The sequence below is a fragment of the Phocoena sinus genome, chromosome 4 (genome assembly GCF_008692025.1).
Source record: "Phocoena sinus isolate mPhoSin1 chromosome 4, mPhoSin1.pri, whole genome shotgun sequence".
Classification (NCBI taxonomy): Eukaryota; Metazoa; Chordata; class Mammalia; order Artiodactyla; family Phocoenidae; genus Phocoena; species Phocoena sinus.
This window is the reverse complement of record NC_045766.1, coordinates 26,396,006-26,417,043: the sequence shown is the minus strand read 5'-3', so window position 1 is coordinate 26,417,043 and position 21,038 is coordinate 26,396,006. Positions and strand designations below refer to the sequence as shown.

The 21,038-nt window shown below is 41.1% G+C and overlaps 1 protein-coding gene across 1 annotated transcript in view; it reads left to right on the top strand.

Annotated features, from left to right (window-relative positions):
* Positions 1-2,088: 2,088 nt before the first annotated feature.
* The window catches only part of PLOD2 (procollagen-lysine,2-oxoglutarate 5-dioxygenase 2), a 107,993-nt gene continuing 89,043 nt past the window's right edge, over positions 2,089-21,038 (top strand). Inside the window, 1 exon segment of the mRNA XM_032629567.1 lies at positions 2,089-2,576. Coding sequence (XP_032485458.1) covers positions 2,465-2,576 — 112 coding nt within the window. The 5' untranslated portion in view covers positions 2,089-2,464.

Genomic DNA, 21,038 nt, shown 5'->3' with positions numbered 1-21,038 from the left:
ACAGGATTTGGAGTCTAGCTCTGTGTTGTGGGGAAGGAGGTAGTGGGAGGAGAGAAGTAGAAAATCCCTGAGGCTCTGTGAGCTAAAGAGCAGCAGTATCATTAACAGAGATGAGGAAGCCATGAGTGGGATCTGGATTTCATGAGTTAAAGACATTTGGAGTTTGTGCCAGTGGAATGTCCAAGTAGAAATGTCCAGCAGACAGCTGGAAATATAAGAAGGGAGGAAGGATTTGGTTTCAGGATTGGGGCTCTTTCAGGCAGCGATAAATGTGGCTGGCTATTTTGAAAAGCCCAAAGAAACACTTAACTTTTTTTTTTAATAGATCTTTATTGGAGTGTAATTACTTCACAATACTGTGTTAGTTTCTGTTGCACAACAAATCCAATCACTTAACTTTATACAAGTCTTATAGTCCTGAGCTTGTGACTCTCAGTAGAGAAGGAGGAATGTCATAGTAACCTGCAATTATTGGTGGACTTTGCAGTTGAAACACACACACCTTTGTGATGTGGAGAGGCTGTAAGTATGCATGTGGGCAAGTGGGGGATTGGAAGGGCAGAAAGCTAGGCTCTAACCATGCAAGTTCTTGAAGACACTGGACAACCAGGGAAGTGAGAAGTCAAGTTCAAGGACTTTGGCAGGGTCAGGCACAGCAGACAGATTTGGAATTCTGGAGACTGAGATTTGGCCAAAAAGACCAGCCAATCCCAGCAGAGACCTCAGATTTAGAAGACTGATGCTCTTTGTTTTCTGCCTAGTTTTATGGAGCGGCACTGGCCAGACACAGAAGGATGTTATTAAGGAATCCCTTCCTTAGCCTTTTCTTCTTCAGGCTAAACAATCCTTATTTCATTCTCACGTGTCATACTTTCCATTTCTTTATTTGTTGCTCTTCTCTGAACTTTCTCCAATATCCCTCTTAAAATACGGAGACCAAACCTTACACACACCATGACAACTGGCTTAGGGCTGGGCACAGGAAATTATTCTTTTTCTTAAGTGTCACACACAGGCAACATTTCTTTACAGGTTTTCCACCTGTTTTTAACGTGACCATTTAGTACTCATCTAGACATCATGCTAATTTCAGACAAAATGTGATCATAATGGAACGTCTTTTCCAATAATTTTCTGTTTTAACTTCAAAGGCTCATAGTTGGAAAGGGTATTGGCTCAAATCAGCTCCCCTCCCCTCCCCCGCCCCTGCATTTTAGGAAGATAGAGGTAGAACATTATCGAATATTGCCATACTAACAATATGATTTTTTTTCTCCCATAGGACAGCTCGTGTCGTGAAATATACGAGGCAGATTGTCAGGCTTTGGCTTTAATTTGTGCTTTTGCCCCTGCTCATCCCAACAGATTAAACACTGGGCTAGCTAAAATGTGCTGAGAAGTAATACATTAAAAGGAATTTTCTCAGACATGAGTCAAAACTGGAAGCAGGGGAGGACGCGCCAGGGAGCTGAGAGATCGCTCGCTCTGACAGCATCTCTGGGAGTAATTTTCCATGTAGACTGAAGGAAGATCTTGTAAGGCAAAGCCCCGGGTTACACATGCTGGACTCCGATTCCGCAGGATTTACAAGCCATTACTGGAGAGAGTCTAAGGCTCTCCTGGCACAGGCAGAGGAGGAAGAAATGTTCAATGGACAATAAAAACTTTCTGTTTATAGAGTAAACTAGAAACAGGGCCTTCCTTTCACAGGGTTTAGAAATTTGCCCCTGAGTTAACGGGGGTGCGGGATGTGTCTACATTTCCATCGTTCATTGTCGGGCGAGGTCCCATTCAACCAGGATTGCTGTGGATTTGACGTCGCTTCTGCTCTGGGGGTAGCATCTAAATGTAGAGAAGAGCAGATTCGCACCCTTAGAGGCTACCGGGAAGCTCAGGGCGCTGAGGAAGCCGAGAGGAGGGTGCGGGGAGCGCCGCCCGTCGGCCAGACTCTCAGCGTCTCCTCCCCCTGTCTCGGGCCCACTCCCAAACTTAACTGCACGCTTCCGGGTTCCAGCCAGAAGCCCTGCGTGAGCCTCCACACGTAGCGGCAGACGGCTCCTTAAATAGGTCGGAGTTGAGCAAACAATCCCAGACGTGGGGCTGGGACAGGCGCGCAGGCAGGCGAGCGCAGGCAACCGCACGGTGCACTCAGCAGCGCGGCGGGTCAGCCGGCGGCCAATAGCCGGGGCGCGGCCCGCCCCGTCGCCTCCCCCTCGGGGAGCCTATAAGTCACCCGCGGCGCCGCAGGCGCCCGCCGCTCTGCGCCTTCCAGACCACCTGATTCCCGCCCCTCTCCACGCCGCTTGACCTGCTGGCCGCGGTTACCCTGCGCCCACTCTGCCCGGCCGCCTCCGCCCTCCTTCGTCGGCCCGGGGCGGATCAGGGGTCCCCACTCTCGCGAGAAGTGGGCCGCTGCAGGGCGTCAGGGGCGCCGGAGCCCGCGCGGGCCCTCGACGGGCCGAAGATGGGGCGGTGCGCGGTGCAGCCGCGGCTGCTGCTGCTGCTGGCGCTCGTCCTCCAGCCCTGGGACCCTTGCCTGGGTGCAGACTCGGGGAAGTCCTCCAGCATCCCCACAGGTGAGCACTCCCGCGGGCCGCCCTGTCCCGCGAGGCTCGGCCGGATGGGCAGTTCATTCATCCACCGGTCCTTCGCGTGGGGTCGGCCGGGTGAGTTGGTGGAGGGGAGCGCCCGTCCCTCCGAGGTCCACAGAGGTGATTTGGTGGGAGCCTGTCCTTCCGCAGGACCGCCGAGGTGAGTGGGGGTGGGCTGGCCATCCTCCTCAGGACCGCCCAGGTCTTCCCCAGAACTGCGCTCGGGCTGTGCTGATCCCCAGGGGAATGTGGGAGCATCCGCCCTCGTGGGCTCTCGGAGTTCTCCGTAACCCGAGAGCGCACGAAGTTTTCTTCAGCACGAGTTGGGGTTTCCTTTTGGTCTTGCAGGTCGGTGGGCACCAACACCTTTCCTGCAACTTTGCTTTCTCCTCCTTTGCTGGAGTTGGCATGATTTATCCGTTTTGGACGAAGCAGTACTCCCTCTGTGACCTAAACACTGGGCTAGTGTACTTTCTGATCGATGGTGACACATTCCTTCCAGCGCCCCAGGAAGTAGCTGGTAACACCTACCTCCTGCCAGAAACAACGCTCAAAACCGTGGTTGTTTTCAGTAAGGCTGCTTGGCTACCTAATACCTCCAGGAGGTAGCTTTCCTCTTTGGGGATTATGGAGGGGAAGCTGTCCACAACTTTTCCTCTTAGCCACCCTGTTCGTAAGCCTGGTGCCCTTCCTTGTTTTCAGAAGCTGGAACTGCAGCAAATAGTCAAGTTCATGTAAAATAAAACTTTTTACATTTAGCAAGATTAAAGGGAGCCTCACCACACGTTTGTCGAAACATACTTTGCTGCCATTTGCTGCACATGCGATATCCTTGGAGTGTTCCACTTTTGTGCTCTAACTCTGTGCTCTCTGAAATTAGATCTTGCATTTAAATGTCCTTCTGCTGTACCACTTTTGTTTAAAAATTAAAATCATTCTGTCATTTTTTTGGGGGGGCGGTAAATAGGGCACTTTTCTTTTTGAACTTTACTTAAGCACAAGGACAGAAATTTCTATTTTAGGTTTACATTCAGAAGTTGACATTTGCTGTAGAACCCAGTCAAATCCATGTAAGCAATACTTTTGTTTTCATCTGAAACAAACCTTTCCTAGGGTTTGTTTCCTAGGGTTTGTTTCAGAAAACGTCAGTGGACTAAGTTGCCCATCTTTCTACATTCCTGCCAAACAGTACTTGGCTTTGTTAGTTTGAGAAACTTCAGCACTTGGATAGATTTTTGTCAGTTACAGTATACTTTTCTTTCTCTCAGATATATGTGATGGCTTCAAAATGAGTTTCTCAACTCTTTGTGGTTTCTTTAAATTTGAACTGAATTTTTTTCATTATTTTAAAATTATCTTTTACTGTAACATCTAGAAAATAGACAAGAAAATGCCTTCAGCAAACCTGGAAAAGGAGACATTAAAAAAAAATTCCCAGAAAAATGACTTTCTTTGTTGAAACACCCAAGGAGACTTACTGGGAAATAAAATAACCTCTAAGGACTTTGCCACTTTTAGAGGGACCTCTTCAGCCTTTGTATATTTTATTTCACTTCATTATCAACACCCCTTACTTTTTATAGAAGACATCTCTTTGTGGCTGCGTTTAGGTTTACATTCAAAATTATCTTTCTTTCCTAATCTGACTTTTAAGTTTCATGGAGCTGGACAGTGAAGTTTTAATGGATTGTAACATCAGAGAAAGGAATTTCAGATATGAATGCTTTTCTCAGAAAATGACCACAGAAAACCCACTGCTGACAACTGAGGACTGATTTTGGTGGGTGGGCATGGGGAATTCAGACATCATCTAAATGCAGAAAAATATTGATTTGTCATAGATGGAGCCAGCAGTAGTCAGTTTGATTATGAACTGTGTATAGGTAGGTGGGATAAGCCAATAAATATAGATGGTACAGTGCTTGATAACATGGGGAGAATCATGGATTATGTTCCATTTTCTCTCTAAACTATTACAACGGAAAATTGCTAAATTGGAAACTTATCTGTGTAAATATCAAGCAAACTTTAGAACTCTTAAGTTGTCTAGCTTGCTTAATAGGAGGTCTTTAAGAAGCGTGCTTATCATCTCTAACCCGCTATTTTTGTCACCATGTCCCAGCTAAACATGAAGAAATAGATTAGACCAGGGTTATGTGGCTGTATTTACATTTTGAGCTAGATAATTATTTATTGTGGGAGACTATCCAGTGCATTTTACGATGTTTAGCGGCATCCTTGGCCTCTACCCACTAGATGCCAGGAGCACCCTCCTCCAGGAGTGAAAATGAAATGTGTCTCAAAATTAAAAATGGCCATATGTCTCCTGAGGGACAAAATTGCCCAGGGTTGGAAATCACTGGATTAGACAAATCTATGTGTATTTGAGGCAATGTGGCGTTATAGTGTACTGGAATGATAATGGCTACTCTTTTTTCGAAACAAATATTTATAGTGATTTTTCCATTTTTCCACTGTAGTAGGGAATGTGTTGTTTGAATCACATTACATTAATCAATTTTTGAAATATAGTTTTTCCTAGCTTTGATGCTGTGCATTAACCAGAGTTGAGAACACTGCTTTTTGTTTTCTTTGCTGAGAGTTCTACTGTGTACTGCATTCATTCCTTTTCGGTTGCCACTTTATTCTCAGCATGGAAAGACTCTAAATAAGAATTTGGTTAAAAACAATCATTTTCTCCTAGAATCATTTATAGGAATTTTGCCTTAAACTTTTATCTCCATGGGAGCTTTCGAGGCAAAACCCTCCTAACAAGCATCAACAAATCAAGTTCATACCCTGATTTATGTTTCCTACACTTTTTTCCTTCTCAATGAGAGAAGGTGTATTCCTGCCAAGAATTTGTAACTGAGTCTCCAGACCTAGATCAACATTTGGTGTGTTTTCTAAGGTACCTTGCCTATTCCATGATCTAAATTGGGCAGAAACCAAGTTTTGCACAAAAATGGAGGAAATGGTTTCAGATGTTTCTGTCAAGACCAGTATTTTTCAACCATGTTCATTTATAAACTCTTTAATTTACCCTGGCACATTCAAGGAGGAAAGGAAAGGTCTGTCCCTATCTGCTGATGCAAACTGACAATTTACGGGGTGGAGAGGAAAAAACCAAGGTCCTGGAAAAACCTCGAGAAGAAGAGAGGGAGGCTTGTGCTTTGTGTACTTTGTGTGTCCTGGGCTCCAGCCACACAGAATGACCAGTCTCTGCCTTTTGTTCGTGTAAAAATAGACATACAAAACAATTCTAGAGAATGTGAGGACCAGAAATGAAAATTAAATTGAGATACCCTTTTCTACCCATCACATTGACTAAAGCATTAAAAAAATAAACTCTGATCATACCAACTGTTGTGAGGGTGAGAAGTCTCAGGAAGCACACCTTTGGAGAACAATTTAGTAATGTCTAGTGGAATTGAGAATCCACGTATCCTGCCATCCTAGATACACATGTACAGGTCTCTCACATTTCTACTTCTGTCTATTCTCCTTGAAATTATATTCTTTGTTTATATGTAGCTCCTAAGAAATTCTTCTCCATCCTACCTTTTGTTTGGCTCTCTTTCTAACTGCTTAATGCAGTTGGTTTATACGATCATATCTGCTTTGTATGATAGATGTTCATGTTTAATAAATTAAATTTTTTGGAATAAAGGACTGAGGCTTATTCATTTTTGTGCCCCTCACAGTACCTTCCCTGTTCTTTTAACACAAAGAAGATTCTCAGCTTATGTTTGTTGAGTTCCTGACCGCCTCGGAGAATTATGAAAAGTGGCATGCAGTCAATGAGATTTCTAGCTGCTCCTTTTCCTAGGGTTTTAACTAAGTTCACTGAGTTTCCTTTCTCTACCCGGGGACCCATGCACTACCATGATCAAGGAACTTACCCATGAAACATCAGGCAAGGCTTTGTTTCTGAACAAGTTGTTGGCAACTCTTTTTTTTTTTTTTTCCCTTGGCTGTGTTGGGTCTTCGTTTCTGCGTGTGGACTTTCTCTTGTCGTGGTGAGCGGGGGTTACTGTTCGCTGCGGTGCGTGGGCTTCTCATTGCGGTGGCTTCTCTTGTTGCAGAGCACGGGCTCCAGGTGCGTGGGCTTTAGTAGTTGCAGCGTGTGGGCTCAGTAGTTGTGGCTCGCGGGCTCTAGAGCGCAGGCTCAGTAGTTGTGGTGCACGGCCTTAGTTGCTCCACGGCATGTGGGATCTTCCTGGTCTAGGGATCGAACCTGCGTCCCCTGCATTGGCAGGCATATTCTCAACCACTGTGCCACCAGGGAAGTCCAGTTGTTGGCAGTTCTTCTCCAGAAGTTATATTTTCTGCTCTACCTAGCTTTCTCAATATAAAATCATACCTTCAGAAATACTTTCATGTGGTTGGATACCATGATCCTTTTTTTATAGATGGTGAAATAGACATTTAGATGGTTTGTTACTTGAAGGTCAGATACTGAAAGCAACACAAGAGGGACTTGTGCCCTTACTTCAGGCCATGCTCTGTGTCTTCCCTGACCCCTTTATGCTTTTGTACTTTCGGTACCGATGGGAGAGAGATAGAGACTGGGCATCAGAGATCTAAAGAAGCAAAAGGGCTGCTTTGCTAAAGAGCACTAATTTTGTAGGTTTATATAAATGGAGGGGAAAGGGATAGGCAGGGGCTGAAGGAAAGCTGGGCCCCTGGTCAGGGATGACAAACTACAGCCCATGGGCCAAATCCGGCAGACTATAAACAGCTACCTGTTTTTGTACAGCCGGTGAGCTAATGATGAGTTTTACATTTTTAAATGACTGAAAACTATAAATAAATAAATATATGTCTCGTGACATATGAAAGTTATATGAAATCCAGTATTCAGGGTCCGTAAAGTTTTATTGGCTCACAGCCACATTCGTTCGTTAACATATCATCTGTGGCTGCTTTGGTGCTACAAGGCAGAGTCAATTAGTTGTCACAGAGGCTATATGTCCGGCAAAGTCTAAATTATTTGCTCTCTGGCCCTGTACAGAAACCCTTTGCCGACTTTGGCCTTAGGAGATGACATTCCCTCTTAAGCCATGTCTCCTGCAGATCTGCTGCTCTCTTGGAAGGAGACCCATTCTGGACAGTAGCAGCTGGCTCTGGGCACTTGAGAGAGCTGTTTTTCATTTTAGCCTTTGCCAGTGATTCCTGTGGCATTTTGAATTCAAACATAGAGCTTCTCTGTTACATCTTTTTAAAGCTGGTGCTTGATGCTAACTAGACATGTACTTTGGTGTAAATAGTGTGCTTAGGATAAAAAATGGATTTATATATACTACCAAATGTAAAGTAGATAGCTAGTGGGAAGCAGCCACATAGCACAGGGAGATCAGCTCGGTGCTTTGTGACCACCTAGAGGGGTGGGATAGGGAGGGTGGGAGGGAGGGAGATGCAAGAGGGAAGAGATGTGGGGACATATGTATATGTATAACTGATTCACTTTGTTATAAAGCAGAAACTAACATACCATTATAAAGCAATTATACTCCAATAAAGATGTTAAAAAAAAAAAAGAATAAAACACCCTGGTGGCCGATTGGAAAGGAGATGCATATTTCTTTTTCGGAGCTTGTGTGTGTTCTAGAAATTTGGTCTAGAAACTTGACTGTGAATCTGTGGCTTGATTCCTGGGAGGAAATGATTGGCACATTTATCAATGACTATTTTTATTCTTCTTCAACCTTTGCTGTAAAACTTAAGCTAAACTGAGAAATTGGTGCTTTTAAAATGACAGATATTTTTCTTTTACATTTTACCCCTTTGCATTTGCTGCGATATGTTTGCCTCACTAAACTTAAATAACAACTAATTTTCAGAACTATTGAGATTTTAATTAGCCAAGAAATAGTTATCCAGAGTCGTAGAATTATAAATAGTGCATTATGATTTGTTGTCCTTATGCTACTTACTATCTTTTTCAAATTGAAATACACTTGATTTGCTACTTACTGTCTTATGGCCTATTATGTTGCAACCTTTGTTTGGTAATGGGGCTACTGAATTTTTCACTACGCTATTAACTGTGTCACGAGAACGCTCCGTCAAAAAATACTGTTTATAATTAAAAAATACGGAAACTTTAAATACGTTTTAATGTTTCCCATTCAGGATAACTTTATTTAAAACAAAATTTAAAGAGTGAAGGTATGTGATTTTTATACCCAGAAGGAAGATTTCCATTACATATTTTCTTTTGTGTGTTAAAAGAGGCACATCAACTTCTGTTAATGATTTTGATTTCGTTTTAAAATATAAATCTCTTTATTAAAAAAATAAACTAATTCAGGTTAGTGCATTTACGTACTTAGTTACTAGATTGATTCATCGTAAGTATTTTTCAGGCCTTGGTTGTATTAGTAGCATACTGTAGCAGTTATGGGAAGATAACATTTTTTATTCCAATTGAAATGTGGGTATATCTCCCCCCTTAAATTTATTTCTTAAAAAAAGATGTGATTATATGAGAAAATGCTTGATTTGCTAGTGTGGACATATACTTTGTTTACTGTTTATATTCTGCTGTAAAAATTTTGGTTTAAAGTTTAGTTTGTATAGGGTTGGAATTGCATTTTATGTAGTTAGGGAGAAAACTTTGAATAGTGAGTAGACTATCTTTGCTTTATAACGAAAATCTTCATTAGAAATGGAAAAAACACTTTAATTTCATACAATTGAAAGAACATGCTTATTGCTATTAATATATTCTGTGAAATTTTTAATACCAAAAGAGTTTTTGAGGACATACAGCTAAAATGAGGGGGCTAAATGGTCAGGGAAAGTGCTTCTAAAAAACATGGTTGAGTTTCCAAAATGGGCTAGGGTTATAATAAAATCTCATTTGTTATATTGATTTTAACATTGCATTTATTATTTTGGATGTATAAGACATCCTGGTGTTATTACATTAACTGACCATCTGCTCATTTACTTTAGGGTTACATACTAAAATTTTTAAAAGGAATTCTGTTTATTTTTCTAGTTACTGCTAATCTGTTTCAACATTTCTTCCAAAGAGAAAGAGAGAGGGGATTTTCCTCTGATTAAAATGCTGTGGTTCTGTTCTTCTAATGCTGTGGACATCATATGGTAAAGATTCTTATGGCAGGAAGGAACTTGCAAGCACATGTAATTTTTATTGCTCTCATCACCAGCCCTAGTCAGACCCAGACATTCAGTGGTACTGAGGAGACACTGAATATGCATCACGCCACCCAGCTTCACTGCCTGCAGGCACAGCAGCAAGTGGAAGAAGGACGTGAGGTCCTGGCAGTCTTGAGTTCCTGATTCTTGGACACTGTCCAGGAAAAGCCCCAGAAACTCTGCATCTCAGTTCCAGTGACCACAGAGCCCCAACACAGAGCCAGTGTCCCATCAGCAAGGCTCTTTCATTGACTAGTCTGTTTTACTGGTTTGAAGCTACAACTTTTATTGGGCCTTAGGGTGCTAATTACTTTTAGGTGCTACACGCCTGGCTAGGAAGGGAGCCAGTTACTTTTGGATTTTTAAAATTCATTCTCAAAACTGGTTCTTTAAACATTTGATCCTTTTCTTCCTGGGTCTAGCAGTATGCTAAACACGAGCAGCTGTTTTAGCATGCCAAACAACAACAAAAAAGCAAATGTAGAATTAAATTTTTTTTTTTTGAAGGAAACTGGCTAACAGTTTGTAGGCAGATTAAAATGACCTCCCTAATTCAATTGCCTAGGGAAGTCTTACAGAGCCATCATGCAGAAGGCAAACTGGCTCTCTGATGGGATTTTCCAGTCATGCCCAAGCCAGCTCCGAGGCCCCTTGTCTTCCGAGGGCCCATTGCTCTCCTGCGTTAACCTTGCAGACCTCTCGCCTGGCCTCCAGCTGGCACCACAACTGTGACCAGGGTGCCTTGGTCATCCAGAGCCTCTGAAATTCCTGTCGGCCACGTCGAGAGAGGGACAATTCTCCTTTTCTTCTTAGTTGAGTTTAAACAGGGGTGGAATTTTTTAAACAGTGACTTTACTGGGTAACCAAGGGCAAAACAAAACAAAACCCCAAACTGGAAAAGCACCAAAGCAAAGCAATGAACAGACTTACAAATTAGAGACTCAGAGTTCTTACTCCACTGTGACTTTACTTAAAGACCTGCCTACCTGCACATCCTCGGGGATTCATAGGTTCTGTGTCCGTGCGCAGCTTTTCTTTCTCCTCTCTTCCGTCCTACTTCTCTTCACCAGCTTCTTTTTACACAGACAGCTCTTTCTTCTCCAGCATTGGAGTCCATGAAGTTCATAGATAGATAAGTGTTACTAGGTTGTGAAATAATAAAAAATATGTTTATTTTGATCTCAACAGCCACCCCCCTCGCCCCATTCCTGCTAATATTTGGCCTTTGAGCCTTGTTCCTGACACAGAGCTCCTAAAACCCTTGTAATTTCCTGAGTGATAGGAGTGTCTGACACAGAGCTCCTCTATCCCTTGGGATTTCCTAGGTGATAGGAACATCTTTTGTTCTAATGAGACACCTCTTGGTGGGCTCTTGGGCGGAGTCTGGTCACTAGAAAGACCAAGCCGTGATTAGAAACTTGGAGCTTTCAGCCCTACCCCCCGTATTCCACGGAGGGAGAGGGATTTGAAACTAAGTTAATAATCGACCATGCCTGTGTGATGAAGCCTCTACAGAGATCCCTAAAGTTCAGGTTTTGGAGAGCTTCTGAGTCTTGGAATGCATCTACAAGCCAGGAAGGTAGTACATCCCAACTCCAGAGGGGACAGAAACTCCTGCCCTGGGGACCCTTCTAGACCTTGACCTATGTATCTCTTCATCTTGCTGTTCATTTGTATCCTTTAAAATATTTTTGTAATAAATTGGCAATAGTAAGTCAGCTGTTTACCTTGCTTCTGTCAGCCACTCTGGAAAATTATTGAACCTGAGAAGGGGGGGTCTTGGAAACTTCTGATTTGTAGCCAAGTCACATAGAAGTTGTGGGTAACCTGGGGACCTCCTACTTGCGATGGGCATCTGAAGTGGGGGCAGCGTTATGGGGCTGAGCCCTTAACCTGTCGGGTCTGTGGTCATTCTGGTTAAATTGAATTGAATTGCAGGACACCCAGCTGATGTGGGAGAAGGGGTCTGTGTGGGAAAAAACCCACAACATGGATGTCAGAAGTATTGTGTGTGTATATAGTAGAGGAGAACACCATAGTGTTTTCTGTAGGCATCGGTGGACGAGATATTTTTATAGTTTCGTAGGGACCTATCAGCCTAACCCTAGTCATTATTTTCTTCAGTGGTAAGTTTTAATGCATTTTTGCTCACAGCTCTTTTGATAGTGCTTTTTTCTTGTTTTGAGTAGTAATTTACATTGGCTTATATGAATCTACACTCTTCAATAAATCTACACTTATTTAAATAACTTTAAAAATTCTCCCAGAATACACTTTTCTAGAGGTAATTAGCAGTATTGTAACTTCTTAGATACAAATGCACGCTAAGAACAATTCCTACTGTGTAATATTCTGAAGTGTCACAATTAATATTTCAAAATTTAATTCTGTGAGTATTTATCGAATGGCTTAGTCTGTGTTCCAAGTTGCCTTATGTGGAGGAAAAAGAGAAAAACATGACAAACCAAAAATGTGTTAGGCTCAGTTCCTGTTCCACATTGAAATTCTAAGATTCTTACATAGAAAATAATGCATATATAAAACTGAACAAATCGAAAGAGCACTTATGATGAAGCCTGGCCTGTGGGAAGACGATAGACATCTGGGCATCGGGAAGCTTACATCTAAGTTCTAACCCTTCCACTCACTAACCTTGAGTCAATTACCTTGCCTCACCCAACTTCTTTGTAATTTATGATCTCTCTAGCTCTGTTATTTGATGTTCCTTGAATTCTAAGTGTCAGGATGTGTAGTGGAGACAAAGTGCTGCAGGAATCAGAAATGAGGTCTCAAGGAAATTTACTACTGATGATTTTTTTAGGCCAAAGAAAGCATAGATACAAAGTTGTTTTGTATTTTAATATTCTAGTTATTCTATCAGGAGCTGGACTTAGGCTTTGATTTTTTTTTTCCTAATTAACTTTTGATTTAGAGGTAAGAAAATAGGGCCAAGAATAATTAAATTTACATTTAAAAATATTTCAAGTGTTTTAATGTGAGAGGAGAAAACAATCTGGTCTTTATATGAAGCTATTTTCCATCTCCTGAGAGGAATCATATACTCTTCAGTACATTTAAATATTGTAAGTATTTTTTTTTGTAAGCTATTTTTAAAAATAACTGTATATTCCTCTGTTTCCACCCTGTTTAAGGCCGTTGGTTAACAAAATGATGCTGATAACTCTTTCGAAGTTAAAGAATTTTTTTAATGAAATGTGCTGTTAAAAATTGGAAGCCCTCCTCCAGATTGTTCTGAAACACTTATCAAATCACCTAGATCTACTTTTTCGAGTCATTAAATACTTGTAAAATATGATTGCATTTAGTAAACTAGAAACATGGTAAAGAAAAAGAAAATCAGCTCATGGGAGAAAAGTTTTTGTGTGCATTGTATGTGTGTATGCATAGTGTTTGCTACCCACAGGGATAACTGTTAAGCCTTGAGAGTGGAGTAGAAATTTGGGTGCCTTTCGATCTGGACTTTCCTTGGATATATTTTTCGTTCATTGTCACAGTAACATTTATTCTGCATGTGTTTGTACCCCTGGAGTGAAACATATCTAGTAAATGGTATAGTCTTAGACCCAGGCCTTGGAAGAGGTGGTGGTGCTTTTCTCTTCGTACTATTTTTCCTACTGCTGCAGATGGATTTTATGTAAATTGAAGGAAGCAGTTCAAAGAAAACAATGGGATGGGAAAGAGGGTGGCTTAGTTTTGAAAACATACAGTTGTTAACTTTTTCAAGTATAAGATTACCAAGAAATCACAGAACCATTTAGTCTGGGTGTTGTTTTTGGAGATTAACTGTGATTTATTGAATAAGCAGTAAACATTAGCAGATGTTTCTCCTGTAGCGTCGGTAAGGTTGAAGAAAAATCTGTTTCAATAAATAATTACTTTTGTATTACTATAAAATAGCTGATACGTTTATGTCCCTCAAGTGTAAGCATGGGTTGTTTTCATAGGGTATATAATCCTAAATAGTCAAGCTCCTCTTCTCCATAGCAAGTCGCTGAATGGCTCTGTTACACGAGTGACAGCAGCATCACGGGTTGCAGTTACAGCGGGTTACAGTTTATGGCTGAGTGGGATTTTTTAGGTTGAGGTAAGAGATAAACTAAGAAGCTTATTTTAAATCGTACACGTAAACTTAAGAAATGTCCACACTTGACAGTTCTGTCTCTTCTAAAGCTGGATTTAAATTCTTCGTTGATGTAAGGTGTGACTTTTTCTTAATAAGTGGTCAGAATAGTCCACATTTGAAAGAGTTTAAAGCATATCTGAATTGTAGAAGATTCTTTTGAAAAACGAGTCTTACTCAGTGTGAAGAGGTGATGGAGGTAGAGGTGAAGTGGAGGAGAGGAGCTGAAATTGCTTGCAAGCCTGTTAGAAAATTATAAAAATATGTGATTCGAATGGGTTCAGGCAATTAATTCAGAAATACCTGAAAGTGCCACGGCCTCAAATGCTGGCAGGGGGCAAGTTGCTTATGTAAAACTAGACACTCCCTAAGCAGAAATTTGGTTTGAATAGTTTCACATGAGGAATTTCTTTCCTGGTTTGTGCTAACTGATAGCGTAGCATTTTGTTTTAACCATAATAAACCGTACGTCCCGGCCATTCTTGCCATGCAGTGACTCCCAGGCTGCAGGCCCGGGTGCATGGATCCTGGTGGGACATGCACGCTGAGACAGTGTGCAGTACTGGATTTGCTTTTTCGTTTGGTCATGGGGAATTAGCCGGTTGCTGTGGTAATCAGCAGAGGTTCAGAAACCTAGACACTGTGACTCTACGATGCCAACCATGGATGTGTTCCATGGTGGAAGAGGTCACGTCACATTTCTTGGTGTTTCTGATAAATTAAGGTGCGAGTCCGTTGTGCCTTTGAATTATCTGGAAAGCTGTATTGTTCCTACTTTCATCCTGAATATATTATTAAGAATTTCGAGCAAGATGCTACTTTGCTCTTGACACATTAGGGCAACTGCAAAGGCAGTAAGAAGGGGATGCTTGCTTTCCAGATATAGCCAGAGAGGTTCACCATACAGGAAGGGGCTAGACACCTCTAAGTGCGAATTAAAGGTATGTATGAGCTTGCCTTCTTACTGTGATACATGATTTATTTTAAGGCCAGATGTTCATAAACTGCTTGTGTGCTAATTATGAAAGATGCCCCGTGGAAGACAGTATAGGATAATGCTAAGGAGATGGGATTATGGAATCAGACAGCCTGCATTTAAATCCCATCTCTGCCACTTATTTGCTGATTGTCCTGGGAAACAAGTTAGTTAACCTCTTTGAATCATAGTTTCTTTATAACAGTAATTGCCTCCTGGGTTTGACTTGAGGATTAAATATGATAATGCCAGTAAAAAGGCTTAGCACAGAGTCTGCAAACAGAAAGTGCTCAATAAGTGCTACTACTAAATTTATCATTTAGTTAGAGTATAATTTTAAAGAGTAGAATTCCTGTTAGCATTATTCTAAAGTGGAGCATATAAGGTATGGAATTAATTCTTGTTGTCTGATTGATAATGGAGAGGAAAGTGTGGGCTGTCAATGAATTCTAGAAAATAAGTTTTGACAAGTTAAGATATAAAGATAACTCTTTCCAGGGGAACCCAAAGGAAATAACTAAGTTAGTGGTGCAGTATCTTTGGTGATGTTCTTCGATTGCTTATTCGAAATTCAAAATTTTGAAGTCACTTTTCCTCATTCCTCTTATTTACTCTTAATATTCAGATATGTTGAGTTTTACCCATTATTTTTTCTCTCTCCCTGTTTTTTGTTCATCTATAGTGGAAAGCATATATCTATCTATCCTATCTATCTATCTATCTATATATATACATATATATGTATATATGTATGATTACATACCACAAACAGATAAGGCCTGTCCTTTTTTAAACATAGTCTTAAGACTGTTATCACACTCAATAGTAATTCCTTCATGTCACCTAATACTTACTCAAGTTCACTTTTGCCCCCTGTTCTCAAAACTGACTTTTAACTGTTTATTTGATCAAGATTCATCAGTTTCTCCTAAACACCCCTTCAAGCTGTCATCACCTTAGTCTAGGCTACTGATCTCTGGCAGCTTGAGGGTCAAATTCAGCCTGCTTATTGTTTTCAGAAAACTTGAACTAAGTCCTGTGGTGGTGTTTTTTTTTTTTGCGATACGCGGGCCTCTCACTGTTGTGGCCTCTCCCGTCGCGCAGCACACGCTCCGGACACACAGGCTCAGTGGCCATGGCTCACGGGCCCAGCCGCTCCGCGGCGTGTGGGATCTTCCCGGACCGGGGCACGAACCCGTGTCCCCTGCATCGGCAGGCGGACTCTCAACCACTGCGCCACCAGGGAAGCCCTTTGTTTTAAAATTAGGAAAATTTACTGAAGAGTCTGGAATTTATTTCTCTTGGGGTGGGGTGGGGTGGGGAGGAGGCCTGGAGACCCTGGATTTGCCCTCCCACGTGGCAGCCACAGCCGGCTGTTGCTGAGTGGTGTTCCCCCGTAGGTGGTACTTGTTCGCCATACTCTCCTGTTCGCCATACTCTCCCCGCACCGCCCCACCTCTTTCACTGTTTTTGTGTGTTACAACTCCTGGTCTGGGCACACATCACAGAATAAGATAGTTATACTTGCTTCTTAAATTGTTTAAATTATCTTGCCTCATCTTTCCATACTAATCTTTCTCGAGTCTAGTGGCTTTTAACTGGGAGTGGTTTTTTGCCCTCCATGGCATGTTTGGTAACATCTGGAGACATTTTTGATTGTCGTGAGTGGTGGGTGCTCCTGGCATCCTATGGTAGAGACCAGGGATGCTGCTAAAACATCTGACAATGCACAGCACAAGAATTATTTGGTCCCAAGCGTCAGTAGAGCTAAGATTGAGAAACTCTGCTCTTGTCTGATGGCACATTTCCAATTTCATTGCTCTGTTTAGAAACTTTCTGTGCCTTCCCTATTTCAAATGTATTTATCACTGTTTCCCAATTTTCACTTGACAATGCATACTGGACTCCCTTATCCGCCAAGATACCACAATTTTATCTTTTTTTAGTAATATCTGTTTTTCCAGTTTCTTCTCACTGTCAAAATCCTACTTACCATTTTTTTTAAAAAATTTTAATTTTTTGGTCTCGCTGCGTGGCATGCAGGATCTTAGTTCCCCAACCAGAGATCGAGCCCGTGCTCCCTACAGTGGAAAGCATGGAGTCTTAACCACTGGACCACCGGGAAGGTCCCCCCTACTTAACATTTTTAAGCCCTCTGTTTTGCCCCTTCATGAAACTGTTTTTTTTTATGACACTTTTCCACATTATTCTCCAAAAATCATCTTATTAGAACTGGCAACTTTCTTAAAGATGATCTTTAAACTTTCTTAAAGATGATCTTTCCCTCAATACTGTTTCTGTCTTCTCCAAACCAAGAAACTGCATCTGGAGGTATTACATGGTATATGCAGGGTATCTCCTAGTTCTTTGTTTTTCCCCTCCGTGCTGGACTCCTGCAACATTATTTGCTAGCTTATAATCTGTTACTTAATTAGGGATTTAGTATGTTATTTTCAGACTTTTCATGTGAATTAACTTCATATTCTCTGCTGGATTTTAAACTGCAATAGGACAGAGACAGTATCTCTTATTGTTGGTACCAAGTCTGTGATTTGCTGTGCCTCAGACCTTTCTTTGCCTGTAGGCCCTACAGAGGGGTAGTCAGATAACCCATGTCACCCCAGTCACAACTAACAAGGTGAGTGGGCACCTGTGTTTCTCCATTCCATTCAGGAAAGAGAGACCATTCTAGATATCTTGAGCAGAAGGGGATTATTTAACAAAAGTAATTATGGGTTTATGCAATTGTTGGAAAGGCTGGAAGAGGAGGCTTTAGGCTGAGCCTCCAGCATTGATTCCTAGAACAGCAGAGAGAGCTAACCAGGCTCGGAGGTTACGACCTCAGTCCCAACTGGGGGGAATCAGGAGGCCTCCATTAGAACTACTGCCACACGAGTATATGATGCTGTAAATGTAATCCCGGTATCAGGAAGCTTTCTCCATTGACTTCTGCTGCACCGGAAGCTGGTGACTGGACTCTAGAAAGCAGAAATCAACCACTGCCTCTGCTGCATATCTGTCTGTGTGTCTCCCTCCTGCCCTCCATCCCTCCCTCCACAGAGTGGAAGACTGGAACACTGAGGTACCTTCCTGACCGTATTTACCAATGGAATCGGCCAGCAGTGGCGGGAAGACCACCTGTCTTCCAAATTTCATAGGAATGCATCTGAAAAGGAGGGGCATGATTTTCATCGAGAAGCTTAGCTCCAAAGGAGTTGGGGAAATGTAGCTTTAATATTTATTTTTCCCATGACTTTCTTCAGTAATTGTGCTCCTTGCAGCTTGATAAATCATTCAATAATTTTAGACATTTATAAGTCTTTTTGACAGTAGGAATGCAAGTATGGGCTCAGCATTACGTGAAACACGTGCTCTGAGTGTTAACACGGACTCTGTTATAAAGTTTGAAGATTATTGAATACTTTCCCAAATTTCAACAATTACTGAAGACAGTCATGGAAAAATGAAATAAAACCATAATATAGAGGAATTTACCTCGCCTTGCCCTCCAGTTTTAGGCCAGTGGATCATAACTTACGTAGTGCAGCTTATCTCTAATTACCATTTTGTAGTGTTTGTTTGACTTCCAGCTATTTTTTTTTCTTTTTTTTCAGCTATTTTAAAATTTTATTTTCTAGTCCTTTCATCTTATACAACACCCTATTAATTTCAGTAAGTACTTAGCTGGCTAAAGCGACTTTTCTGAGATGAAACGACTGGGGCTTACCCAAGGCTTCTGGAATTTGAGAAAGTCAAGAGATAATGGAAAAATTCTGGCTCATTTAGGAAGGAAGGGTTTTATTTGACTCCACTTCTTAAGTATTCATGGAAGCAAAAGTACAAAACAAAACAAAACTCAAAACCTTTGTGGATCACCATAACTACACTTCATAATTATACATTTATTTTTAGTGATTTTTATTTGAAAGCTTGGTTTTCAGGTAACACTTTTTTTTACCTTTGTAGTTTCTCTGCTCATAGCAGAAACTATAAATAAGCTTGTGGCTGAAACTTCTGCTGAGCAAATCTACAGAAGATTATCTTGCATTAGACTTTGAATGTTGGTTTTCCTTAAAATTTCTTAGAGTTGGGACATGCAAATATGCTTCATTTTATTTGACTTTTCTAGGTTCTTCCCAACTACACATTTATTTCTTTTTAAATTACATTTGTTTTGCTTATTGTTTGTGATAATTCCAGGTGATAAATACATACACTTCAATGTTAAAATGAATAAGCAGACAGAACTAGTTTGGAAATGGATGGATTTGGTTAATAATTACCTATATAGGTTTAATATGCTGCCATGGGAATTTTAGCTTTTTGGTTTGTGTGTGTGTGTGTGTTTAAATGAAACACCTCCAAAATTTTCGCTTTTGTTTTGATGAAGATAAAAATAAACCTTTGGTGAATCTGGATTTATTTTGATGACATGTGCCCAATACTGTAACATGTGCCCAGTATGCAGTCAGTTTAACCTTCTCTCATAATGTTTTTATCTATAAATCATTCTGAAAGCTTTAGTAAGAAATGACAGATCTTTTGTAAGAAATGGTGAAACACCAGTAGGAATCCCTAAGAACTAGGATATAACAAACTTCATGAAAATGGTATAACTTCACTTAAAAATTTGCATTTTTGGTTACAATGAAAATAAGTGCTTATAACTGAAAATAAAGACATTTAAGGAGATTAAATTTGTTCTTGCTCTCACTATCATTAGCAAACAATGTAAAATATTGTGATAGTATTTTTTTCCTGTTCATATATCCTCATATATTTTCTTTATAAAATCAAGATACATACACATATTGACAAACATAGAGAGATAATTTTTTTTCTATGTTATTCACAAAACACTATATTGTAAGTATTTTCCCATGGCTTTGAATAATCTTCAAGTCATGAATTTTAAGTAACATTTTGATAACTGTCATGAGATTATACCATAATTTTTATAGCCACTATCCTGTTATTAGGTATATGACAATATTCAATATGTAACAATATTGGATATATAGTTTGCAATTTTGTGCTAACAGAAGTAATATTGTAGGGATGTTCTCAAAAATGAGTTTTGGTTTCTGTTTTTTACAGGATAGGTCCAAGAAACAAGACACTGAAATCAAAGGATATGAACTCTTATATCTCTTGTTCCACATTCTTGGGGTCACTTTCCAGAAGGTTGTACGGATTGGCATCTCCCTAACAGGGTACCAGATGGTCTGCAGCATGAAATTCTCAGCAGCATTACTTTTTAAAGAATCTCTTCTAATTTTTAGGGAAAAATAAGTTTTGCTTCTCTTTATCCTCCTTTTTTAATTTCTTAAATTTATGGTGACTTATTTCTTTACTTGCCAACTAGACACTTTCATTCAGTTTTTTAGTCACTGCTATTTCTTCTGTGAGCCGCATATTCATATCAACGGAGTTGTCCATCTTAGTGGAACGAGAAGGGACAATAAATAGATGTATCTAGTGGATTCAAGTACTAAGAAGAAAAGTAGAATGAGATTAGGGGCAAGAATTGCTGAGGTCAGAAATGCCATTTTAGGTGCTGCTTTCAGGGCAGACTTTTCATACTGGTTACATTTGAGCACGGACCTGATGGGAGGGGATTTTACTAGGAGAAGAGTGAGACTGACAGGCAGCAGGGATCACAAGGGCAAATGCCTTGAGTGTAGAATGTGCTTGATGTGTTCCTGGAACAGCACATTTTCCCACGTGCCTGCAGTGCGACAGGAGGGGGCTGGTTGCTCCAAGAGGAGATCAGAATGACAGGACCAGATTGCTTAGGGACTTGGGGACTATGGTGCGGAGTTTGGATTTTATGGAGAACAAGAAGGAAACTGTTGAACTATTTTGAGTCAAAAAGACACAAGACACAAGATCTGTGTGAATTAGAATAAGTTACCACCTGTGAATGGAGTGGGGCTGGATTTCAGCCCCATCTCCCCTTTGACTTCTCTGTTGGGTGGCTGGGTGCAGTGCAACCGCACAGCTGTACACTGCGGCCCGCAAGGGACAGAATTGTAGACATGTTGTCTTGGTTGGTGGCCATGTAGAGAAGATTGAAGTGGGCACGGGTGAATGAGGGGAGATCCCTTAGGAGGCCATTTCATTGTCCAGGGAGGAGATGATGGTGCCCAGTCCCAGAGGCTGG